At 41.7% G+C, this 27234-nt stretch overlaps 1 protein-coding gene across 1 annotated transcript in view; it reads right to left on the bottom strand.

Moving 5' to 3' along the window:
- The window catches only part of LOC119915761 (alsin-like), a 40933-nt gene that overhangs the window by 7525 nt on the left and 6174 nt on the right, over window positions 1-27234 (bottom strand). Inside the window, 15 exon segments of the mRNA XM_038735480.1 lie at window positions 579-624; window positions 716-892; window positions 987-1103; window positions 1226-1383; window positions 5757-5856; window positions 6774-6938; window positions 7022-7155; window positions 7653-7730; window positions 8496-8607; window positions 9002-9166; window positions 17551-17649; window positions 21679-21744; window positions 21837-22039; window positions 23064-23130; window positions 24917-24987. Coding sequence (XP_038591408.1) covers window positions 579-624; window positions 716-892; window positions 987-1103; window positions 1226-1383; window positions 5757-5856; window positions 6774-6938; window positions 7022-7155; window positions 7653-7730; window positions 8496-8607; window positions 9002-9166; window positions 17551-17649; window positions 21679-21744; window positions 21837-22039; window positions 23064-23130; window positions 24917-24987 — 1758 coding nt within the window.

Consider the following 27234-nt stretch of genomic DNA (forward strand, 5'->3'; position numbering starts at 1 on the left):
CATTTATTATGTTTACTGTTCACTAAAAACACCTGACGAGGATTCAAAATAGACGTGTTAGGCCGCGTTCAGACAGCCAGACAGGTCATCTTGGAAACAATTATTATCAATCAATCTGCTGATTATATTCTGTATTTATTTGGTCAATAAAATGTCAGAAAATAGTGAACAATGACTAAAGTGGCAGCTTCGATTCGCTTGTTTTTTGTTCTGACCAACAATCCAAAACTGAAAAATATTCTCTTTCCAATCATAGAAGACTGAGAAAACTGACAAATATTTACATTTGAGTAGCAGTGTTTGTCAAGCTTACGCTCCTGGTGGAATACTCTGTAACGTGAACATCATATTTCTACTGTTTACCTCATGATCAAAGAGCCAAAAGATGAAATAGTTGCCACTGCGATAACTAAATTACTTAAAATGTGAAATCTTACAGTATTATAAACTGCTGTCCAGTGTTCTGATAAAACCTGTTACTCAAACTGGACTTCTTCCATTGTATTTGGTCTGAACAGCCACTTCTGATATAGACTTGCTCAACCAAACATGTGATTAAGTGAACAAATACACCATACCTGCAGTTTCTCCCCCAGCACAGGCATGGAGACAGGCCAAAACTTTCTGAGAGGTGAAAAACAAACAGAGGAAGACTTTTGTTAGTATTTACATGTAAAACATTAAAAGAAGCAGGACTCTCTTCTGTGTGACATACTGCTGAACGCCCAGGAAGGCGAGCAGTGCCAGGTCAGGCTGCTTGTTGAGGCGGAGGACACAATCCCAGTAGATGTCGTCTTCTCTCTCTTTGTCCAGAGCATAGAGGGTGAAGAGTGGCGGGTAGAGACGAGGTAGCAGCACGGGGAGCAGCAGAGCTGAGCTGCTCACCACACGGCTGAGGACGAAAGACACATTGGAGAGGTTACCGTGAACCAAGGGACCTTAGAGCACCAGCAAATCTTCGAGGTGGACACTGCCTGGTCTTTTACATAGGTTTTGGTGACTCCAGTGGGGCATCGGTCGAGCCTTGCTCCTTCTTGTCCTGGAGGATAGTGGTCGGCTCTGGAATTAGACCGCCCTCTTCTGGCAGGTCTGGGAAAAGAAACCTACAGAGCATTCAAGAGCACACACAAACAAACACATTGATGAACAACAGAAATTCTGCACGAGTCCCTTCATCTATATCCAGTTTGTACATTTACTTGAAAGTAAGCTGTGTGAGAACTACCTGACAATCTGGAAGATTCGGTTGAGGTACGACTTGATCTCATTGACAGCCTGAGGCAGCAGCCGACGATTCGCTCCAACACCCACATAGGTCATCCTGTAAACTGCCACGAGGGTTTCCACCAGCCCGCCCAGCGGGTGGAGGGGTGTGTCACAGGCCTCAAGGAAAAAAAGAAAATAACGGGGAATTATATGCTACCTTGTAGATTCAGGTACAGTTACTTCAGTTTACTGCTCCACAGAATTGTTCTAAACCTGGTGCTTTCAGTCCAATAATTCAATTCAATTCTATTTATATAGCGTCAAATCACAACAACAGTTATCTCACAGCGCTTTTCAAAAAAGAGCAGGTCTAGACCGTACTCGTGATGTTATTTACAGAAACCCAACAATTCAACAAGCACTAGGCGACAGAGGCAAGGAAAAACTTCCTTTTAAGAGGCAGAAACCTCGAGCAGAACCATGGCTCAGGGTGGGCGGCCATCTGCCTCGACCGGTTGGGGGTGAAGGAGAGAGAGAGAGAGAGAGAGAGAGAGAGAGAGCGAGAGCGAGAGCGAGAGAGAGAGAAAGAGAGAGAGGGATGGAAGGAGAGAGAGAGGGGAAGGAGGCAGCCTACACAATATACACACAGAGGTACAGACAGTAAAGGTGATGTTGCTATAGACTAAATGTAAAATGGTACAGATATGTATAGTAGTGTTAATGATAATAATCGTAATGTTAATGATTACAATAACAATAGGACTAGTAACAATTATTGTAGCAGAGGGTGTCGAGCAGGAACACGGGGGCAGCAGGTGACCCGCAGCCACAGATCCAGACTCCACAGCTCCAGAGCCAGAAACACCTGCAGGAAGTGATAGGAGGAGAGAGGAGAGGGACGAGAAAGCACAAGACTACCGGAAAGGGGAGAAGTTGTGTTAGTAACATGCAATAATGGGATGAGGTTGCATACAGAGGGAGAGAAAGTAGAGGAGAGAGGAGCTCAGCACATCATGCGAAGTCCCCCGGCAGTCTAGGCCTATAGCAGCATAACTAAGGGATGGTTCAGGACTCACCTGAGCCAGCCCTAACTATAAGCTTTATCAAAAAGGAAAGTCTTAAGCCTACTCTTAAATGTGGAGATGGTGTCTGCCTCCTGAAACCAAACTGGAACCTGGTTCCAAGGGAGAGGAGCTTGATAGCTGAACGCTCTGGCTCCCATTCTACTTTTGGAGACTCTAGGAACCACAAGTAACCCTGCATTCTGGGAGCGCAGTGCTCTGGTGGGGCAGTAAGGTACTATGAGCTCTTTAAGATAAGATGGTGCCTGACCATTAAGAGCTTTGTAGGTGAGAAGAATGATTTTAAATTCTATTCTGGATTTTACTGGAAGCCAATGCAGAGAAGCTAAAACAGGAGAAACGTGATCTTTTTTCCTGGTTCCTGTCAGAACACGTGCTGCAGCATTCTGGATCAGCTGAAGAGTGTTAATGGACTTTTTCGAGCAGCCTGATAATAAGGAATTGCAGTAATCCATCTTAGAAGTAACAAATGCATGGACTGGTTTTTCTGCATCATTTTTAGACAGGATGTTCCTGATTTTCGCAAGATCACGTAGGTGAAAAAAGGCGGTCCGTGAAATTTGCTTAATGTGAGACTTAAATGTCCTGATCAAAGATAACTCCAAGATTCCTCACAGTGGTGCTGGAGGCCAGGGCGATGCCATCAAGGAAAACAATATCTTTAGATAATGTGTCACGGAGGTGCTTGGGCCCCAGAACAATAACTTCAGTTTTAGCTGAGTTTAACATTAGAAAATTACAGGCCATACAGGTTTTAACATCCTGAAGGCACATTTGAAGTTCTATCTATAGTTAGCTAAAACATCTGGATCAAGGTTGGGCTTTTTCAGAAGAGGTTTAATTATAGCTACTTTAAAGTACTATGGTACATAGCCTGTTGATAAAGATAGATTGATCATATCTAGTATAGAAGTGCTGACTAGAGGTAAAACTTCTTTAAGCAGCCTAGTCGGGATGGGGTCTAAAAGGCAGGTTGATGGTTTAGATCAGGGGTTCAGATCAGGGGTTCTTAACCTTTCTGGCAGTCCGACCCCTTTTTGAAGTTGAAAATATTTTGGACTCTCCCCGACTCATCCTAAAATATGCCTTGAACTGACCATCAGTAAGACGAACCTCCTGGACCAGCTGGTGGTAGCCTACTACCAGCAGTGTCTCCCTTTTCTGAGGGTCTGATGTGCCCACACGAATCTCAGTTTCCCTGTCTTCTGCGCCTTTGTACACCACACACACTTATAACAGTGCCAGTGCAAGCGCACTCTGTTTGGCAGATTTTTTTTATCAACAAAAGACTCAGACCTGTGAGTTGTGAACAAGTTTCTGCTAATATGACGAATATGAAAAAATACGCAGCACTTTGCTCTTTTCTAAATTAAACAAAAAAAGGGCGCTGCTGTGCGAAAAATGCGAGGCGCATTTTCGAACCTGCAAAGCGCTTTATGTCTGATTGGGGCCTGATTCTTCTTTGTCGTTTTATAGTTTTATAGACCCCCCTGGGACCAGGTCGCGACACCCAGGGGGGTCCTGACCCCCAGGTTAGGAACCACTGGTTTAGATGAAGAAATTATTGAAGTTAATTGTAAAAGATTGAGGGAAGCAAAGCAGTCAATATATCTGGTTTTACAGCTGTTTCTAAGGTTCCTGAGTTTAGAGATAAGTCGATGCCAGTTGAGGGCAGGTCTTGGTGAATTTTTAGATAGTTAGAATTTTATCATTAAAGAAGCTTATGAAATCGTAACTACTAAGAGCTATGGGAATACTTGGCTCAATAGAGCTGTGACTCTCTGTCAGCCTGGCTACAGTGCTGAAAAGAAACCTGGGGTTGTTCCTATTTTCCTCTATTAATGACGAGTAGTACGCTGCTCTGGCATTATGGAGGGCCTTCCTATTAAGACTATCTTGCCAAATTAAACGAGAATTTTCCAGTTTGGTGGAACGCCAATTCCTCTCAAGTTTCCACAATATTTGCTTTAATTTGCGAGTTTCAGTATTATACCATGGAGCTAACCGTCTTTGTTTTAGTATTTTCTTTTTTAGAGGGGCTACAGAGTCGAGTGTCATTCGCAGCGAGCCTGCAGCACTATCAACAAGATGATCGATTTGGGAGGGACTGAAATTAGCATAGGAGTCTTCCGAACTTTAAATTTAGCTACAGCACTATCAGACAGACATCTTGTATAAACATTTTTGCCTAATGGCGTGTAGTTCAGCAATACAAACTCAAAAGTTATCAAACAGTGGTCAGATAAAGAGGGATTCTGTGGGAACACTATTAAATGTTCAGTTTCAATACCATATACCAAAACAAGGTCGTGGGTGTGGTTAAAACAGTTAGTCGGTTCATGAACACTCTGAGAGAAGCCAATGGAATCTAACAGAGAGATAAACGCAGTACTAAAGCTGTCATTCTCAACGTCCACGTGAATATTAAAATCCCCTACAATAATAACTAAAGTTGACAAAAACTCTGCAAATTCAGATAAGAATTCAGAGTACGGGCCAGGTGCTCGGTACACTATAACAAATAGAATTGGTTGCAGTGATTTCCAACTTGGGTGTGAAAGACTAAGAACAAGGCTTTCAAATGAGCTATAGTTTAGTTTAGGTTTAGAGCTGATTAGTAGGCTAGAGTCGAAGATAGCTGCAACTCCACCTCCTCGGCCTGTGCCTCGAGGGATGTGAGTATTAATATGACTGGGAGGGGTGGATTCATTTAGGCTAACATATTCTCCATCACCCAGCCAGGTTTCAGTAAGACAAAATAAATCAATATCATAATCTGATATTAGTTCATTTACTAGTACACCTTTAGGAGAGAGAGATCTGATGTTTAAGAGTCTACATTTAACTCTCCTATTCGTTTGCACTATTGCTCTTGTGGTTTTAATTTTTATGAGGTTTTTATGCACAGCTCCTCTTCTGCTTACCTTTGATTTAAATAATTTCAATGGTCGGGGGACAGACACCGTCACTATAGGGTTTTCAAGTAACTCCTGGAATGGAGGAGCAGAGAAGTGTGTTAGACTGCGACTCTGCGTAGGGTTTTGGGTGGGTAACTGCTGAAATAGAAGGGCAGAGAAGTGTGTTAGACTGCGACTCTGCCTCCTGGTCTCAACTCTGGGTTGTCATGGATTTGGTCCACTAATAAACTTGGACAGATTTCTAGAAATGAGAGCTGCTCCTTCCCAAGTGGGATGGATGCCGAATCAGACCAGGTCTTCCCCAGAAAGTCTGCCAATGATCTACAAAGCCCACATCGTTTGCTGGACACCACCTTGACAACCAGTGGCGGAATGACGACATGCGGCTATACATGTCATCACTGGTCAGATTTGGCAGGGGTCCAGAGAAAACTAGTTTCAGCTGTCACACTCCATTTTAAATCCATTTTGGATGAAATGTACTGTTGCCTCCCAGAGACTGGCCACAGTGACTGGGTTATTAGACATGAGGATTGGTTGGTGGGCTTACCTTGATGAGGTAGAGGCGAATGGTGTTGTATCGCTCCATGGTGATCGGACCTACGTGCTGTGGGATGACCTCCAGACTATCCAGGGTTCTGCTGTGGCTCCTGACACACAAACAAAACACTTACATCAGCCTTTAAAGAGGTGGTATTTTTTGGCTTTTTCCTTCTCCTTTATTGAGTTATATACCTTTTTTGTGCATGTAATAGGTTTGCAAAGTGAAAAAGCCCAAAGTCCACCCCAAAGGGAGTTCCCAGTTCTGAACTGCCTGAAAACTATCTCGTTTGTAGTCCAGCCGCTTCCCTTTCATCCTTGTGACGACACAGGGAAGAAAGCTAAATGCGCCTCATAACTCTCGCCAAGCTGCTAGCCCGACATGCCCTCAAAAACAGCAGTGTAAAAACACAAGAGCTGCAGCACACACCTCTCCCTTCCAAACACTAGCTACCCTCCAGGCAGTCAATGGACATAAAGTTGCTACTGTGATGTAGAGACAGAGCTCAGTTAAAACTTTATGGATGAAAGATACATTTGTTACAGATTACAGATAACTCACCACTCTGAAACTCTTGCTCCAGCCAAGCTGGTCAGCAACATGTACAGCTGAAACAAAGCCGTGTTTGCTTCTCACTGACCCGCCCTTCTCTGCTTCTGATTGGCTAGTAGTCCTTACCTAGGAACTGCGCATGTGCAACTCCCATCAAAGATCATTTAGAGACAAGATGCATCACTCCACAGCTAAAACGAAGCATTCATCACAGGGTTAAAAGAGGAGCTGCAGCAATGTGCAGTATGACAAAAACATGGTGTTTTTTGAAAAGGAAACCATGTAAACCTGTTCTGGTACAACCCCTAACTAACAACCTATTTTGAACCTGAAAATGAGCATAATATGACCTCTTTAAAGTTAGCTATAACTCATTTGGCTGCTTTTACTTGCTAACATGAAGAATCCAAAGACAGATAAATAATTGACCGTGAAGATCACACTATAAATGTGACTATAAAAGTGTGTGTGTACCTGTCCTGGATGTGTTGTCGCCTGGTGGTGAGGGCCACAGTGATGTTCTCCCAAGCCTTCCAGTTCTCTCCTTGGTCAGGCGCCTCGCAGCCAAGCTGGCTCCAACACTCCTCAAACACCGCCTGCCACTTATCCTCTGCACACACACACAGACGGCCCAGCTTTCTGCCACAACACACAAAGTATATAAGTATAATAAGACAGGTAAATGTAGTTTAATAAAAAGTGATATTTTTCTGAGAGCTTACACGGCACGGGTCTTCTCCTTATCGGTGTCAAACAGGTTTGGTTTGAAGTAGGACCCCGCCACTTTGAGGCCAGAGCCCCATTCTCCACTGAAGGAGCCCTCCAGGTAGTCACCATTTGCAATGGTAAGGACGCCCTGGGGGATAGCCAACCAGTCCATTAAACTACACTGGTGTACATTTTACTGCCAATACTTCAATATATTCCACTGTGTAAGCATGCAGTTTTATTTCCAACATGTCTTATCTGTTATATTGTCATTGATGGGTATTTTATTCTATTCTATTTTATTATTATTATTATTTTAAATAGTCTGATTTTATTTGCCTCATTGTTTTAATCCTGGTTCATTTAAAATAATTAAATCAAATCAATCTGAAGGGTTTTAGAGATGACAGACAAGCTGATCAATAAGAAAGTACAATTGTAAACAGTTAAACAGTTTGAGACTCATGCACACCAGAAATACAAAGAATAAAATGTAACAACAATACCAACAAAAGAGATTAAAAATATAAAATAGATAAGATGGAGTAAAAACACAAATGTAATTCCAGACATATTTAACAGTTAAAGATATTTTAACATTTATTTTGAACACATGTATCATCACTCTGTGTGTTCATTGGTTACCTTTCCATTGAGGGTCCAGTCATCAGAGAATTCCCCCTCGTACACAGTGTCGTCCTCTGACAGGAGGATCCCAGTGCCCTAAAGACAGAAAAACACCTCCCTTTAGTCTCTTCTTTTCCTCACATCTCCTCTTTATCTTAAATGGCACCCCAGTGTTTCCAGTGAGCTGATAAGTGAATCTTTTCTAATGCTGTACAGACCCTGAAAGAATAAATATAATGCATAAAACAGCTGCTATACATACAGTAGATTCATTACCTGTGATTTTAAAGAAGAAATCTACTCAGAAACATTTATCTCATGTTGAAATGTGCCTAATTTGATATATTTTCATGTGTCACTGGCCTTGTAGACACTTTTTGCCTTAAAATGTGCCTTTAAGCTTGAGAAGATAACACTCTTTTCAGTCTGATGAACTGTATTACTTCATAATAACCTTGTTAGTTAGAATGTTTTCAAGACATTTTCACCATCAGTTCAATATCCTTATCCATTCTAAAACCATGTTCAACTGATACCAAAGGTCAGCGCTGTTTCTCTTCTTTATTTATGTTTCAGTCCTCCTCAGACCTTCGTAATCTTATCTGATGAAGGTCTGGCGAGCAAAATATTGTAAATAAAGTGAGTAATAAAGTGCTTGTGTATTTTTTGGTTCTTTTGCAGTCACAGTTTATGATCTGATGCACCTGTCTTTAAGACTTTGTGTAGGAACTTTGTAGTAAAAGTACTTGGGAGACAATCCCCTGCTGGGCTTGGATGAAATCACAAAAGAGCTTTCTCTCCTGGGTCTCACTCTTGAACTCCACCACACACAAAATGGGACTCAAAGACATAGGTGCTCACCATCATCTTATTATCTTTGAAGGCTCCTTCGTAGTACAGGCCAAACTGAGTGACAACGACCCCGGTGCCCTGCCGCAGGTGGTCCTGCCACATGCCCATGTACTTCTCTCCTCTGGATAGAAAACAGACAAACAGCTCTTGCTTATACACAGCAGTATAGCAGACAAATAAAGCAATAAGCCTTGCAATACCCCGCTGAGCTGGGACACAGAGAAAACTGACTTGTGGCATTTTATGCTGGATTTTATTTCCTTGTGCATAAAGAATGCTAATGAAATAAGAAAATGAAACCAAGGAAACAACGCACATATCATTTCATTCCCTGCTGTCTTTAACCCTGTGTGTGCTGCAGCCTGTCTGTTAATTTGACTGCAGTGAAGTCAGACTCAGGCTGTGTAGAAAGTCTTGTCAGATTCTTTTTATACCTTGTACAGAGAAAAAGACATTTTAAACATGTAGTGGACATGTAAACCATCTGACGACAGCCAATGATACTTTGAGCGTACTTTGTGATATCGTCGAAGACTCCGTAGCCGGTCTTCTTGTCCTGCAGCCACTGGCCAATGAAGACACTGGGGGAGGAAGTGTTGAGCTTGCCACTGCGCAGCATGCCGTGGCCGTGTCGCATGCTGTCCTGGAAGGATCCATCGTAAACTTCACCGCTGGCATACCTACAGACGGACGGAGGGTATTTATTCTAAGCAGCTTTGTGTGCTGCTGAAATGAAGTCTCTTCTTCCAAAATCTTTCTTTCCTGCAAATTTGTCAACGAGTACTTCAAGGTTATTATAGTTTAGCATTTTTCATTAGTTAGGGCCCGAGCACGACCGTGTGAGGTCCCTATTGAATTTGCTAAGATTATTAGGGCCCGAGCACGACCGTGTGAGGTCCCTATTGAATTTGCTAAGATTATTAGGGCCCGAGCACGACCGTGTGAGGTCCCTATTGAATTTGCTAAGAATATATTTTTAGGGCCCGAGCACGACCGTGTGAGGTCCCTATTGAATTTGCTAAGATTATATATTTAGGGCCCGAGCACGACCGTGTGAGGTCCCTATTGAATTTGCTGAGATTATTATTTTATTTTTTTTCTCTGCAAAGTAGGCTCAAATGACATGGCCTAAACATACTCGAAAACTCACCAAAATTTGCAACCTGCTGGCAACAGGAAGTGACTTTTAACGAAGCAGCCCCCGCCGCACGTTTCACCTACGTGCACAAATTTTCTGTGGTACGTGTATCTTGTCCAGACGCACAAAAAAGTCTCTTGGAGCCATAGCCTAAACCCAACAGGAAGTCGGCCATTTTGAATTTTACGTCAAATTTTGGATGATTTACACACTTCGTACTTTAACGAACTCCTCCTAGGGATTTAGTCCGACCGACCTCAAATTTCTGCTGTGCCTTCTAAAGGCATTGACGATGAAAAGTTGTGCTATCTGTGAGTTTTCGTCAATGGGCGTGTCCGTGGCATGGCGTCAAAGATCAACTCTTCGCCATGACACAGGAAGTTGTTGTAACTTCAGTGTACACGCTCACATCTGCACCAAACTGTACATGTAGGATGAGAGTCCCGCCCTGAACACATGTACATGCCGACATTCACCCACAGTCATAGCGCCACCTGCTGGCAACAGGAAGTGACTTTTAACGAAGCAGCCCCCGCCGCACGTTTCACCTACGTGCACGAATTTTCTGTGGTACGTGTATCTTGTCCAGACGCACAAAAAAGCCTCTTGGAGCGATGCCCTAAAACCAACAGGAAGTCGGCCATTTTGAATTTTACGTCAAATTTTGGATGATTTACACACTTGGTACTTTAACGAACTCCTCCTAGGGATTTAGTCCGACCGACCTCAAATTTCTGCTGTGCCTTCTAAAGGCATTGAAGATGAAAAGTTGTGCTATTTGCGAGTTTTCGTCAATGGGCGTGTCCGTGGCGTGGTGTCAAAGATCAGCTCTTCGCCATGACACGGAAGTTGTCGTAACTTCAGTGTACATGCTCACATCTGCACCAAACTGTACATGTAGGATGAGAGTCCCGCCCTGAACACATGTACATGCTGACATTCACCCACAGTCATAGCGCCACCTGCTGGCAACAGGAAGTGACTTTTAACGAAGCAGCCCCCGCCGCACGTTTCACCTACGTGCACGAATTTTCTGTGGTACGTGTATCTTGTCCAGACGCACAAAAAAGCCTCTTGGAGCAATGCCCTAAAATCAACAGGAAGTCGGCCATTTTGAATTTTACGTCAAATTTTGGATGATTTACACACTTCGTACTTTAACGAACTCCTCCTAGGGATTTAGTCCGACCGACTTCAAATTTGTGCTGTGCCTTCTAAAGGCATTGAAGATGAAAAGTTGTGCTATTTGCGAGTTTTCGTCAATGGGTGTGTCCGTGGCGTGGCGTCAAAGATCAAGTCTTCGCCATGACACAGGAAGTTGTTGTAACTTCAGTGTACATGCTCACATCTGAACCAAACTTTACGTGCTTGATAACTCAAGGGGTCATCTTCTCTGCTATTGGTGGACCAGTCAGACAGGAGAGCTCCTACTCTGCCTGCAGACATCAACGATCTTGTCCCTCACACAGTCAGATGGCTTCCTTCAGTGCGCTGAGGTGTTTAACAACTCTGAAGACAATACTACCAGCAATGTCTTCCTTCTCTTTTCACGTAGACGCTCCGACAGACAGTGCTTTCAGTTTGCTGCATGCATGGACACAGAACTGCGGTATAGGGAGAAGCACACGGTCAGCTGGCTGCAGCTAAATCTGGAGTGCACTCGTATTCAATTCTGTATGGTAAATTCAGTTTTAACGGAGCAGAGCGAGCTGACAGGCAGAGTTAGAGACTTTTTCTGTCCGTTTCTCTCTTTACAAAGACGCACGTTGCAGTCAGAGTCTTCTCTGAGATGCGAGCACGACATACAACACAATTTATCAAATTACACAACGGATATACAGTATGAAAATAAGATTGATTGGATTATACTCACAGGAAGTATAAAACCTCTTACATGGGTCTATTAAAAGTAAAGTAACACAAAAATGTCAGGGAAATTACTTTACTTAGATTTAAGTACTGCAGTTATACATTTGAAATACCTTCCTACCTTTCTGATAGGAAGCCTTCTTGAGGTGGTATAAAACATTTCTTCTTATATTCTGATTTGAGTTGTGGACAACTATGACCACATGAATTAAAAAAACATTTCACTGCCCAAGTCAGCTATAACACAAGTCTTGTTCATCAGACTACATGCTGTACAGTATTTGTGGACAGATTTTGTCCCAGGATTTATTATGCATTTCTTCTTCGTTGCATGATTTAGAATAATAAGGTGAGAAATGGGTCTATTCTGAGTTCATCCTGCACTGCAGCAGCTAATAAAGTCCATTTAATCCCAAAAACGCTTTTCTTTTAGGCAGGCTGGAGCAGAAAACAACTCACCTTTCTCAAGTTGTACAGTAATGTCACATGTGTATGAAGGTGGATCAAACAAGCTAATCTTAAATGTCAAAGTGGAGAGGAGCCTAGTAGGCCTATTTATTTTCATTCATTACACAATATGAATAAGCTATGCAGACAGTTGTAAAGAAAGAACATCTTTTTCTTCTGTTCTCTACTTGTTATAGTTACACAGTATTAGGGGTGTGGGCTGTATTAAAAGTATCCACTGTTCTCCCATGCTCTAACACACAGTAACGATGAAATGTGTGCTGTTCTCACATTCTTCCTCTGTATCTACACATAAACAACAAGGCAGGGAAATATAAAAGGAATTTATTTTATTGTTTGGGTACATTATTGTTCAGTGTACATGCTCACATCTGAAACAAACTTTACGTGCTTGATAACTCTCCCACCCCGCAGACATCTACACACCAATACCGATTTATATTCATAGCGGCAAGTGCTATGTAGCTCCACATAGGGGACACAGGAAGTGACATATAACACCTTCATGCGGCCTCGGAATTGCGTAGCAAATTCACAGCCGCACCAGCAGAGCTCCAGAATGTGCAACTCGGCCGGCTCACACCCGGACGCGCTACAAGTGCGAGGGCCCGCCCAACGCTGCTTGCAGCTTTAATTTTTTTGTGTATTTAATTGGATGCTTATTTATTTATTGAGCATTTATTTATTTCTGTATTTATTTCTGGCTGTGTCAGGATCGGTCCTCCATAACGGGGTGGGAGAGTTATCAAGCACGTAAAGTTTGGTCCAGATGTGAGCATGTACACTGAAGTTACAACAACTTCCTGTGTCATGGCGAAGACTTGATCTCTGACGCCACGCCACGGACACACCCATTGACGAAAACTCGCAAATAGCACAACTTTTCATCTTCAATGCCTTTAGAAGGCACAGCACAAATTTGAAGTCGGTCGGACTAAATCCCTAGGAGGAGTTCGTTAAAGTACGAAGTGTGTAAATCATCCAAAATTTGACGTAAAATTCAAAATGGCCAACTTCCTGTTGATTTTAGGGCATCGCTCCAAGAGGCTTTTTTGTGCGTCTGGACAAGATACACGTACCACAGAAAATTCGTGCACGTAGGTGAAACGTGCGGCGGGGGCTGCTTCGTTAAAAGTCACTTCCTGTTGCCAGCAGGTGGCGCTATGACTGTGGGTGAATGTCAGCATGTACATGTGTTCAGGGCGGGACTCTCATCCTACATGTACAGTTTGGTGCAGATGTGAGCATGTACACTGAAGTTACGACAACTTCCGTGTCATGGCGAAGAGTTGATCTTTGACGCCACGCCACGGACACGCCCATTGACGAAAACGCGCAAATAGCACAACTTTTCATCGTCAATGCCTTTCGAAGGCACAGCACAAATTTGACGTCGATCCGACTAAATCCCTAGGAGGAGTTCGTTAAAGTACGAAGTGTGTAAATCATCCAAAAATGGCCGTAAAATTCAAAATGGCCGACTTCCTGTTGACTTTAGGCTATGGGTTCTTGAGGCTTTTTTGTGCGTCTTGATATGATACATGTCCCCAGAAAATTTCGTACATGTAGGTTGAACGTGAACGAGGGGCTAATTTTTTCCAATTTTCTAGGTGGCGCTAGCGAGTCATTTTGCAACGCCCATGTGCGAAACTTGTAGAATACGAAATTTTTCACCGGTTCTGACATGTTTGCAAATTTTGGTGAGTTTTCGAGAATGTTTAGGCCATGTCATTTGAGCCTACTTTGCAGAAAAAAAAAAAAAATAATAATAATAATAATAATCCGAGCAAATTCAATAGGGACCTCACACGGTCGTGCTCGGGCCCTAAAAATATATATATATATATATATTAAAGCTGCAAGCAGCGTTGGGCGGGCCCTCGCACTTGTAAGCGCGTCCGCGCGTGAGCCGGCCGAGTAGCACATTCTGGAGCTCTGCTGGTGCGGCTGTGAATTTCCTACGCGGTTCCGACGCCGCATGAATGTGCTATATGTCACTTCCTGTGTCCCCTATGTGGAGCTACATAGCACTTGCCGCTATGAATATAAATCGGTATTGACGTGTAGATGTCTGCGGGGTGGGAGAGTTATCAAGCACGTAAAGTTTGTTTCAGATGTGAACATGTACACTGAACAATAATGTACCCAAACAATAAAATAAATTCCTTTTATATTTCCCTGCCTTGTTGTTTATGTGTACATACAGAGGAAGAATGTGAGAACAGCACACATTTCATCGTTACTGTGTGTTAGAGCATGGGAGAACAGTGGATACTTTTAATACAGCCCACACCCCTAATACTGTGTAACTATAACAAGTAGAGAACAGAAGAAAAAGATGTTCTTTCTTTACAACTGTCTGCATAGCTTATTCATATTGTGTAATGAATGAAAATAAATAGGCCTACTAGGCTCCTCTCCACTTTGACATTTAAGATTAGCTTGTTTGATCCACCTTCATACACATGTGACATTACTGTACAACTTGAGAAAGGTGAGTTGTTTTCTGCTCCAGCCTGCCTAAAAGAAAAGCGTTTTGGGGATTAAATAGACTTTATTAGCTGCTGCAGTGCAGGATGAACTCAGAATAGACCCATTTCTCACCTTATTATTCTAAATCATGCAACGAAGAAGAAGAAATGCATAAGAAATCCTGGGACAAAATCTGTCCACAAATACTGTACAGCATGTAGTCTGATGATCAAGACTTGTGTTATAGCTGACTTGGGAAGTGAAATGTTTAATTTTTTTAATTCATGTGGTCATAGTTGTCCACAACTCAAATCAGAATATAAGAAGAAATGTTTTATACCACCTCAAGAAGGCTTCCTATCAGAAAGGTAGGAAGGTATTTCAAATGTACAACTGCAGTACTTAAATCTAAGTAAAGTAATTTCCCTGACATTTTTGTGTTACTTTACTTTTAATAGACCCATGTAAGAGGTTTTATACTTCCTGTGAGTATAATCCAATCAATCTTATTTTCATACTGTATATCCGTTGTGTAATTTGATAAATTGTGTTGTATGTCGTGCTCGCATCTCAGAGAAGACTCTGACTGCAACATGCGTCTTTGTAAAGAGAGAAACAGACAGAAAAAGTCTCTAACTCTGCCTGTCAGCTCGCTCTGCTCCGTTAAAACTGAATTTACCATACAGAATTGAATACGAGTGCACTCCAGATTTAGCTGCAGCCAGCTGACCGTGTGCTTCTCCCTATACCGCAGTTCTGTGTCCATGCATGCAGCAAACTGAAAGCACTGTCTGTCGGAGCGTCTACGTGAAAAGAGAAGGAAGACATTGCTGGTAGTATTGTCTTCAGAGTTGTTAAACACCTCAGCGCACTGAAGGAAGCCATCTGACTGTGTGAGGGGCAAGATCGCTGATGTCTGCAGGCAGAGTAGGAGCTCTCCTGTCTGACTGGTCCACCAATAGCAGAGAAGATGACCCCTTGAGACACAGCCCCTCCTCATTTGCATAATGAGGCAGAAATGCATACAAAAATTTAAAAAAGACAGGCAGAAATAAATACCATGGGTGAAAATAAATAAGGTAAATAAATACAAAGGAAGAATAAAACAGACAAAAATATTAAAACACACACATAAATAAATACATTTAAAAAATTAGTAATAAATAAAGTTGAATAAACAAATAAGGTAATTATAACAAAGGTGAATAAGTAAAGGCACTAATTAAAATATATACATTTATGTCTCCTTGTATAATTTAATTACTACCTACATTTATTTATTTACTTTATTTTTTTGTGTATTTAATTGGATGCTTTATTTTTATTGAGCATTTATTTATTTCTGTATTTATTTCTGACTGTGTCAGGATCGGTCCTCCATAGCGGGGTGGGAGAGTTATCAAGCACGTAAAGTTTGGTTCAGATGTGAGCATGTACACTGAAGTTACAACAACTTCCTGTGTCATGGCGAAGACTTGATCTCTGACGCCACGCCACGGACACACCCATTGACGAAAACTCGCAAATAGCACAACTTTTCATCTTCAATGCCTTTAGAAGGCACAGCACAAATTTGAAGTCGGTCGGACTAAATCCCTAGGAGGAGTTCGTTAAAGTACGAAGTGTGTAAATCATCCAAAATTTGACGTAAAATTCAAAATGGCCTACTTCCTGTTGATTTTAGGGCATCGCTCCAAGAGGCTTTTTTGTGCGTCTGGACAAGATACACGTACCACAGAAAATTCGTGCACGTAGGTAAAACGTGCGGCGGGGGCTGCTTCGTTAAAAGTCACTTCCTGTTGCCAGCAGGTGGCGCTATGACTGTCTGTGAATGTCAGCATGTACATGTGTTCAGGGCGGGACTCTCATCCTACATGTACAGTTTGGTCCAGATGTGAGCATGTACACTGAAGTTACGACAACTTCCGTGTCATGGCGAAGAGCTGATCTTTGACGCCACACCACGGACACGCCCATTGACGAAAACTTGCAAATAGCACAACTTTTCATCTTCAATGCCTTTAGAAGGCACAGCAAACATTTGAGGTCGGTCGGACTAAATCCCTAGGAGGAGTTCGTTAAAGTACGAAGTGTGTAAATCATCCAAAATTTGACGTAAAATTTAAAATGGCCGACTTCCTGTTGGGTTTAGGCTATGGCTCCAAGAGACTTTTTTGTGCGTCTGGACAAGATACACGTACCACAGAAAATTCGTGCACGTAGGTGAAACGTGCGGCGGGGGCTGCTTCGTTAAAGGTCACTTTCTGTTGCCAGCAGGTGGCGCTATGACTGTGGGTGAATGTCGGCATGTACATGTGTTCAGGGCGGGACTCTCATCCTACATGTACAGTTTGGTCCGGATGTGAGCATGTACACTGAAGTTACAACAACTTCCTGTTTCATTGCGAATCATCGACGCCACGGACACGCCCATTGACGAAAACGCGCAAATAGCACAACTTTTCATCGTCAATGCCTTTAGAAGGCACAGCAGAAATTTGACGTCGATCCGACTAAATCCCTAGGAGGAGTTCGTTAAAGTACGAAGTGTGTAAATCATCCAAAAATGGCCGTAAAATTCAAAATGGCCGACTTCCTGTTGACTTTAGGCTATGGGTTCTTGAGGCTTTTTTGTGCGTCTTGATACGATACATGTCCCCAGAAAATTTCGTACATGTAGGTTGAACGTGAACGAGGGGCTAATCATTTCCAATTTTCTAGGTGGCGCTAGCGAGTCATTTTGCCACGCCCATGTGCGCAACTTGTAGAATACGAAATTTTTCACCGGTTCTGACATGTTTGCAAATTTTGGTGAGTTTTCGAGTATGTTTAGGCCATGTCATTTGGGCCTACTTTGCAGAAAAAAAAATAAATAAATAAAAAAATAATAATAATCCGAGCAAATTCAATAGGGACCTCACACGGTCGTGCTCGGGCCCTAATAATCCGAGCAAATTCAATAGGGACCTCGCACGGTCGTGCTCGGGCTCTAAAAAGCAGTTTGTCCTCATCTTTGTCCTTTATTGTCAGGCATTGTCCTATGTGGTGAAGCCCAAAACTATTTTCCACAACATAAACAATAAAGTCCATAACCATAATTTTTTCATACACACTCACCTGTATGTCCCCAGGCCGTGCATCTTGCCTTCTTTCCAGTGACCTTGATAGTGATCGCTCTTGTTGAGGGTCTTATTGGGAGCATCAAATTCACCAAAGCTACACAAACAGAAATATACAAGAGCAGGATAAAGGGAAAGGGGCTTAAACTTTAGATAATCCTCCCTTGTGAAAGAATAACACATAAGGTAATGTACACTAAGTACATCCTATGACAGAATACTGTATATTTATTCTGTCACAGGATTCTGAACTCATTACTACACATAAACACAATCCCAGGTTTCTGTTTAAGACTGTGGATCAGCTGGTAAACCCAACCCCTCCTTGTGCCTCAGCTGGAAGTAATGATGACTGTGAATTGTTTTTATCTTATTTTACCAATAAGGTGGTGTCAATCAGAGCCTCTATTACCCCCACTGCCTCTTACTCAGAGGTCCCTCACCAGCAACAAGAGAGTTTTAACCAGTTTTATCCCATCAACCTGTCTGAGCTTTTAAAAACAGTATCACAAATGAGAGTGTCCTCCAGCCCACTTGATGTTATACCTAGAAAGTTTTTACTGAAAGTAATGGATTCTGTTGGGCCCCATTTGATCTCTGTTTTTAACAGCTCCCTATCTACTGGTTGTGTCCCTGATTATTTTAAAACGGCTTACGTGAACCCACTTTTAAAGAAACCTGGTTTAGATCCCTCCCTCCATCAAAATTTTAGACCAATTTCAAAACTGCCTTTTATTGCAAAGATTCTTGAAAGAATTGTGTCCGAACAGCTGGTCACTGTACTGGAAAATAACAAATTATTTGAAAAGTTTCAGTCTGGTTTTAGGAAGTACCACAGCGCTGAGACTGCCCTGCTTAAAGTCACCAATGACCTTTTAATGTCTGCTGATGATGGCATGTGCTCAGTCCTGGTACTCCTGGACCTTAGCGCTGCTTTTGACACCATTGATCACAACATCACGTTAGACAGACTGAGGCACTGGGTGGGGATCTCTGGTACTACACTAGAATGGTTTTCATCCTACCTGTCAAATAGGAAGTTTTGCGTGTCTATAAACAACTATGTCTCTTCGTTCTGTCCAGTTAAATATGGTGTACCTCAGGGGTCAGTCTTAGGACCCATTTTGTTTTCCTAGTATCTGCTTCTCCTTGGACATATTATCCACAAACATGGTATTTCTTTTCATATTTATGCTGATGACACACAAATGTACTTGCCCGTCAGATCCACAGACCCTGGAATGCTGATTTCACTTAACTGCCTTGTGAAGTTAAAAAATGGATGTCAAATAATTTCCTCCAGCTGACCTCAGACAAAACAGATATCCTGGTCATTGGGTCCCAGCAGATGGCAAATCTGCCATCTGCTGGTAAATCACATTAAGCCTGTTGCAAAGAACCTTGGTGTCTGGTTTGATAGTAATTTAAATTTCGAGCAGCACACCACAAAGCTTGTTCAATCATGTTTTTATCAACTTAGAAATATAGCAAAAATTCGATCTATGTTAACTTTTAAGCGCCTGGATTGTTGCAACAGCCTTTTCACTTGTTTAACCCAAAAATCTACTGATCGACTCCAGACTGTCCAGAACTCAGCTGTCAGGCTTTTAACCTGAACGAAGAAATATGACCACATTACCCATATTTTAGCTTCACTACACTGGCTCCCAGTATGTTTTAGAATTGACTTAAAAAAATGTATTGATCACTTTTAAAGCTCTTCATGGCCTCTCGCCTTGTTATATTTCTGACCTTTTAGTCCCATACACCAGCTCATACCTTGAGATCCTTGGGCAGAGGTCTGCTGTCTGTTCCAGAGTCTCGACTGAAAACTAAAGGGGACAGAGCGTTTGTTGTCAGGGCCCCGAGGCTCTGGAACAGCCTGCCCGAGGAAATCAGGTCGGCTGAGTCAGTGAACTCTTTTAAGTCCCTTCTTAAAACATACTTTTATAGGAGAGCCTTTCCCGATCTTATTTGCCTTTTATTTTATTCTATTTTACTTATTCTATATTTATCTTAAACGTGTATTTTAGTGTTTTCAATGTTTTCTTGCTTTTATTAGGGTTCATACTGCGTAGTCTGTTGTCTGCCGCGCCGGCTCAAATTCCCATGAGCTGGAATGAGCTAGAAACATGAAACTTGGGGGAATAACTGGAAATGGTGTGCATCAGCTTCCATAGAAATATGAACTCAATCGGCCACATGGTGGCGCTGTAAATAACGCTTAAAAATGCAAACTTTGAAAGGCCACGCCCCTTACACCGTAAATCCGATTGACTTGAAATTCTCACACAGGTGCAGCTCAATGTGCTCTACAAAAAAGCCTCAAGTACTATTAAGGTCCGCCTAGAGTTTTTTCCGCCATTTTGAATTTTTTGAAAATCACATTTTTGACATCTCCTCCTAGACTGTATCTCCGATTGCCACCAAATTTTCAGTGAATCATCATTGGATCAAGCTTATTAAAAGTTGTATAAAGCATGTCGATATCTCAATTACTTTTCAAGATATGGACCAATGAACTTTGAAAGGGGCGTGGCTCTGGACATAAATGACCACAAATCAGCAACCGTAGAGCCGATCATCACAAAACTCACAGGATATGTTCAGATAGGTGCCTCGGATATACCCGAGGATTGCAAAACATGACACCAGCGGGAGTTATCTGGACGATGCTGTGAACTGAGCTTACTTTAAAGAGTTAAACATCGCTGCCCAACAAATAGACAGAGGAAACAGCTACGAGCTCAGTGACGGTCGGATCGTAACGCTTATTAAACTCTGTGGAAAATGTTAAACAGCACTGCCGGGCCACAACGAGTCTGCGGGCTCTCTGAAAAACTTCAGTCCTCCGGAAGTTTGCCCAGCCGCCGCTGCGCCTTTCTGCTGAAGTGAGCCTGCTTTGGTGAGTGAAGCATCGTTAATCATCGTGACTGTGAGCTGCTGCTCCGTGTATGGGACAAACTGTTGTACTGGATCGGTTGATACCAGGCTATGGATTGCGGTTGTTGTCATTTAGCCGCTTTCATGCTGCTTTATTATCCGCGGTTATTACGCCAATATGGCGGCTGGCTGCGCTGGATGAAAGGTACGGAGCCGGGAGTGTAAATGATCTCTCTCTCGCTCTGCCATGCTGTTTGTTGAGATGTTAGAAACACAGCAGCAAGAGAGAGTATTGTATTGTAGTTTTACTGGCATCTATATTTTCAAACCATTTTAATGAAATAGTATGGTTAATAATACTAGTATTTACATAGTGTATATTTCAATTACATTATTCTATAGTCTAATATGAAAGAAAAATATTAATGCTCCCTGATGTCTGTAATCTTGAGTGGGCTTGTTCCCAGTAAATGTTTTGTTCTTTGCAGTCAGTGCACTCCTACAAATAAAAGCTGTAGTTGTTTTTTAAGGAAAAGGTCAACTAGCGTATTTGAAGAACTATTGCCCAACACATACAGATACATAACACATTAAAACAGGATTTTTATGGCCGCTTGCCATAATGCAAACACACTTTTTACATCTCCTCCTAGACCGTAGCTCCAATTGCCACCAAATTTTTTCTGGATCATCATTGGCCTTAGCGTATATAAAGTTGTATAAAGCTTGGTGATAGCTCCTTTCGTTTTCAAGATATTGACCAATAAACATGTGAAGGGTGTGGCTCAGGACATAAATAGACAAGAATCCGTAAGCATTGGTCCAATCATCACAAAACTCACAGGATATGTCCACATGTGTGCCGGAAATATGCCTTGAAAGTTTCATTCAAATCGACCACTAGGTGGCGCTTTAAATGCATCGTAACTGGATGTGGAATGATACAAATCGAGCTATAGATCAGAAAATGGTTGTCCAGTTGTTACAAAACTTGTAGGATAGGTTTTATAACAATGTTGAACCGTATGTGTGAAATTTTTTTGATGGCGATATTGCGAAAAAGGTATGAACTCGCGAATCGCCGCTTGCGGGTATATTCTTGTATTGTTTTTGTATTATTGTTTTTTGGGTATTATTGTCTTTACACTTGTTAAAGCACTTTGTTACTTGTTTTTGAAAAGTGCTCTACAAATAAAGATTATTATTATTATATTAAAGAGTAATGTTGGTGGCCAGCACTCACCCATCCTCCAGTCCATTCTTGAACGTCCCTGTATATATCCTCCCATCAGACCATTTTAACACTCCCCTGAAAAACATAATCCCAATCATTGTTACATATCAATATAAATTTCTAATATATTCAAATCAACATGCAAACAGAGAGAATATGCGTCCAACCTGCCGTTTGGCTTCCCGGCAAGCCAGCGTCCTTCATATGTTGCATCTTTCAGCCGTCCGTCCTTATAAAAGGTGTAAGAGGCCATCCTGGAGATTGGAGGCTCTAACTTCTGCCCCGACCCTGAGCTGACTGATGCCGTGTCCTGCCCCGCCCCACTCAGGGCCTGGTCTACCGCCTGGTTGATGGAGCAAAGCCACTTGGCCTAGCAGCCAATACATGCACACGTTTAAAGAGGGAAATGTCACAGAGGTGCAGTTCTTTTGAGTGGCAACAAATGGAAATGTAGTTTTAAGGTAATTAGGGCTGCACGATTTGGACAAAAACTCATATTGCGATTTTTGTGGACAATACTGCAATTTGAGATATAATGGAACAAATGGTACCATGAGTCTACTTTCTTGAGTATCAAGGAAAATGCACAAAATACGGACATTTTTAAATGTGTTTGTCTCAACGTGAAAAAAAGTTAAACAAGCATAAGCATTTCTGTCACCAGTCCAAAATTACTGATTTTGCCACATTGTAAACAGCTTTTTAAAACACTCATCATAGAAAACTCTACTGTGATTGGTGCATTGCGGCTTGTGGAACTTGTAGTTTTTGAACCAGGGACAGATACACAATACACCCGCCGCACCCACACAACCCACACACACACACACACTTTAGTTGAACAAGATTACTGAACAATATTGATAACAATAACTTTAGTAAAACCGAATAAGGGGCGCGTGAGGCGATGGCTAGAAGCAGCTCAAATTGGCACAATGGCATCCTGGCTCTGGCTAAACTTTTTTTAATGTCCTGCCCCATCCAGGCTGTAATTGGTCAGTTGAAGACAACGGACACTGACAAGCACATTGGCTTTATGAAAAGTTGATCGTGTTGAACAACAAAGGCAACAATACAGCTAACGTTAAATGGCTAAAGCTAAATGATTCACCGCTTCAACTGCCAACAACGTACCTCTGTCTCCGTCATAGAGCGACAGGCCCACGGGCATCTTTCTTGGTGCTCAGGTGGCTAGTCCAACTATATTTTGAACAATTAGCGTGGGGGTTATGGTAGGTTGTTGTCTTTAACGGAATTTATACAATTATTTGATCTGGTTTGACATATATGTTTTTAGGGGAATATGGTGTGTGCGTGGATGATGAGCAGATTGCAGCACACACAGAGACTAGTGTAATAACGTGTGATAAGTAGCAGCAGCATAAAACACGTACCTTCTCCATGGGAGAGGATGCCAGAAGGGTGAATGTCTCCTCTGGTGCAATGACCTTTAACCCATATCTACACACACACACACACACACACATATACAGTGGGTACGGAAAGTATTCAGACCCCTTTAAATTTTTCACTCTTTGTTTCATTGCAGCCATTTCCCAAAAATCAAAAAAGTTCATTTTATTTCTCAGTAATGTACACTCAGCACCCCATCTTGACAGAAAAAAACAGAAATGTAGAAATTTTTGCAAATTTATTAAAAAGAAAAACTGAAATATCACATGGTCATAAGTATTCAGACCCTTTGCTCAGTATTTAGTAGAAGCACCCTTTTGATCTAATACAGCCATGAGTCGTTTTGGGAAAGATGCAACAAGTTTTTCACATCTGGATTTGGGTATCCTCTGCCATCCCTCCTTGCAGATCCTCTCCAGTTCTGTCAGGTTGGATGGTAAACGTTGGTGGACAGCCATTTTCAGGTCTCTCCAGAGATGCTCAATTGGGTTTAAGTCAGGGCTCTGGCTGGGCCATTCAAGAACAGCCACGGAGTTGTTGTGAAGCCACTCCTTCGTTATTTTAGCGGTGTGCTTAGGGTCATTGTCTTGTTGGAAGGTAAACCTTCGGCCCAGTCTGAGGTCCAGAGCACTCTGGAAAAGGTTTTCGTCCAGGATATCCCTGTACTTGGCCGCATTCATCTTTCCCTCGATTGCAACCAGTCGTCCTGTCCCTGCAGCTGAAAAACACCCCCACAGCATGATGCTGCCACCACCATGCTTCACTGTTGAGACTGTATTGGACAGGTGATGAGCAGTGCCTGGTGTTCTCCACACATACCGCTTAGAATTAAGGCCAAAAAGTTCTATCTTGGTCTCATCAGACCAGAGGATCTTATTTATCACCATCTTGGAGTCCTTCAGGTGTTTTTTAGCAAACTCCATGCAGGCTTTCATGTGTCTTGCACTGAGGAGAGGCTTCCGTCGGGCCACTCTGCCATAAAGCCCCGACTGGTGGATTGCTACAGTGATGGTTGACTTACTACAACTTTCTCCCATCTCCCGACTGCATCTCTGGAGCTCAGCCACAGTGACCTTTGGGTTCTTCTTTACCTCTCTCACCAAGGCTCTTCTCCCCCGATAGCTCAGTTTGGCCGGACGGCCAGCTCTAGGAAGGGTTCTGGTCGTCCCAAACGTCTTCCATTTGAGGATTATGGAGGCCACTGTGCTCTTAGGAACCTTAAGTGCAGCAGAAATTTTTTTGTAACCTTGGCCAGATCTGTGCCTTGCCACAATTCTGTCTCTGAGCTCTTCAGGCAGTTCCTTTGACCTCATGATTCTCATTTGCTCTGACACGCACTGTGAGCTGTAAGGTCTTATATAGACAGGTGTGTGGCTTTCCTAATCAAGTCCAATCAGTATAATCAAACACAGCTGGACTCAAATGAAGGTGTAGGACCATCTCAAGGATGATCAGAAGAAATAGACAGCACCTGAGTTAAATATGAGTGTCACGGCAAAGGGTCTGAATACTTATGACCATGTGATATTTCAGTTTTTCTTTTTTAATAAATTTGCAAAAATTTCTACATTTCTGTTTTTTTCTGTCAAGATGGGGTGCTGAGTGTACATTACTGAGAAATAAAATGAACTTTTTTGATTTTTGGAAAATGGCTGCAATGAAACAAAGAGTGAAAAATTTAAAGGGGTCTGAATACTTTCCGTACCCACTGTAACTATTTAAATTGACTAAACACAACAAAATAAAAAGATCTGGAAATTATGTTGAATTATGTTATTTTTGAGTATTCCTCCACAGAAAAGCTGTAAAAATGTTCCACTGGGAGCAGACTTACAGGCCAGTGTTCTCCTCTGGGATTGGCTCCACCCAAAGTGTGGCCAAAGGGAAGATGTGATGTGTGGAGAACTGGAGGAGAGGAACAAGCATGGAGGATGGAAAGGAAGCAGGGGGAGAGGAAAGGGTAATTAAGGAAAAGGTGAGGAAAGAGGAGAGAAGAAAGAAAGGAAAGGTAAGTGTTTAGAAATGGAAAGAAACAGGACACATCATTAATCTTATTAACACATCTGACCACACTGAGAGACAGTGACACAATCCTAATTGCTATGAGTAAGCCCATAAGGTGTGTATGAGCCTTACACACAAACAGGAGGTGTTTCTCTATAATCTCATAATTAACAGGAAAAAATGCTTTGATTTTTTAAGTGCAACAATTCAAGCAGGACACTGACAAAGAAAAACTAATGCCTTTTAATAATCATTAATTGCTTCTTTGTGGAGAGACTCACGCATGGAGTTGCAGATAATATACCTCCTTCTACCAGCAGCATACTTTCCTTCCTGCTCCAGTTTAGTTTGTTTATTGTTTACATTTCAGACAACTTCCACTAATAATATAACAGCTGTAAAAAGGAAGTAAAAGAGAAGTCAAATGGAACTAAAGAGAGGAAGTGACGTAAAAAAGGAAGCATAAAGGAAGTAAAGACAGAAAAAAGAAGGGAATTCAAAAGGTAGCAAATAAGTAAAAAGGAAGGAACGTTGATGCAGACTTTGCAAAGATTAATCTAAGGGGGGCCAGATTAATCATGCAAGACAACATGTGTACCTTAAAGAGGTAGGAACTAAGCATGTATACTCTTTATTACCAATACCCTGCTCATTATTCATGCAAAAAAAAAAATGAAATAAAGTAAATCGGAAGTACAGAAGGAAGTAGGGAAGTGAAACGGGAGTAAATTACGAAGTAAGAATAAAGAAGTAAAGAAGGGAGTATGGAAGTAAAGAGGAAGTAAGACAGTGAAGAAGGAAGTAAAGTAGAAAGGAAGTGAAAAGGTTATTAGAGCTAGACTCAAGAGGAAGTTAAGAACTAAGCATGCATACTCTTTTTCACCCAAAGGTCCAGGCGGAATTAAGGAAGTAAAAGAGAAGTAAAGATAGAAGGAAGTATAAGGGAAGTAAAAAAGGAAATAAGGATGAAAAGTAAAGAAGTTGTTTTGTTTTTTTCAAATAATGACAGAACGTCACACAGTCAGGAAGCAGAGGGACTTAAATGTGCAGGACAACCACAGGACCGATGCAGACTAGAAGAGATGGGGAGGGATGGACAGAAGAAGGAGGAGACAAAGCGGGAGAGAGGAAAGGAAATTGCTTTGGAGAAGTGAACCAGAAACTGTTGGTACTGTAATTTGAAAGGATAAAATAGGCTCCTCTGCTAAAGTGATTGCCTTTCAAATCCTACGCCTGTCGTTAAATTACAAGTGAACCAACAGTAAAAACCAAGGCACCGACAGGAAAAAAAGTACTCTTAAGAAGAACATAACATTTGTTTTTGTGTTTTGTATTTCAAGCTGAATTGGTTTTAAATGTTGAATTGCGGGAAAAGGAAGAACAAGAACAGTGATATAGTATAGTATGTAAAATGAGCCATTGAGCCTTGGTTCGAGTCAGTTCATCTTTCCATGCAGTCTCCTTCAGGTGGCGAGCAGGCAGAGGGTGAAGGTGGGGATAGGGCTGGGTATCACTGGTAGTACATCACATAGTAAAGTAGTAATGCACACCTATACTTATGAGCAAATTTTTAAAAAATGCAGTCCTTGTTTTGTGCCTCATTTTAGCTTTGAATGAAATTTGAAATGCAGTTTTGCATGGAACAAAAACTGTGGATTTAATTTCTTAATTTCTTACAGTGTAGTCACGTTTCATGGCCAGAATTAAAAGAAAGAATAATTACAGCGAATCTTTCTAAACATACATGTAGCATGTGAGCCTTGTTTTCAGGTGTAAATTTGAACCTATCCTTTAACATTTGTTCCTGGTTTGATTATTATTTTAGCATCAATGCGATTAAGCACCTTGATTTGTCAGGTATTTAATTTGTTGGATAAGCTAATAACAGACAAGTGATTTCCAAAAAGTGTCAAAGAAATTCTAATTATAAATGTTATGGTGTATGTATGTAATATAAATGTAAACCTTTGGGGATAGAGGATGGAAGGACGTAAAGAAAGAAAGGATGTAAAAAATTATGTAAAGAAAGGAAGTAAAGTAGGACATAAAGAAAGAAAGGAATTAAAGAGAGAGGAAGTACAGAAGAAGAAAGTAAAAAGGAAGTAATTGGATTTTCTCTATATTGCTGAACCCTAGATAAATAAATAA

The sequence above is a fragment of the Micropterus salmoides genome, unplaced genomic scaffold, assembly GCF_014851395.1.
Source record: "Micropterus salmoides isolate LMB-PRFRI ecotype aquatic unplaced genomic scaffold, ASM1485139v1 Ms_hic_scaffold_1, whole genome shotgun sequence".
Taxonomy (NCBI): domain Eukaryota; kingdom Metazoa; phylum Chordata; class Actinopteri; order Centrarchiformes; family Centrarchidae; genus Micropterus; species Micropterus salmoides.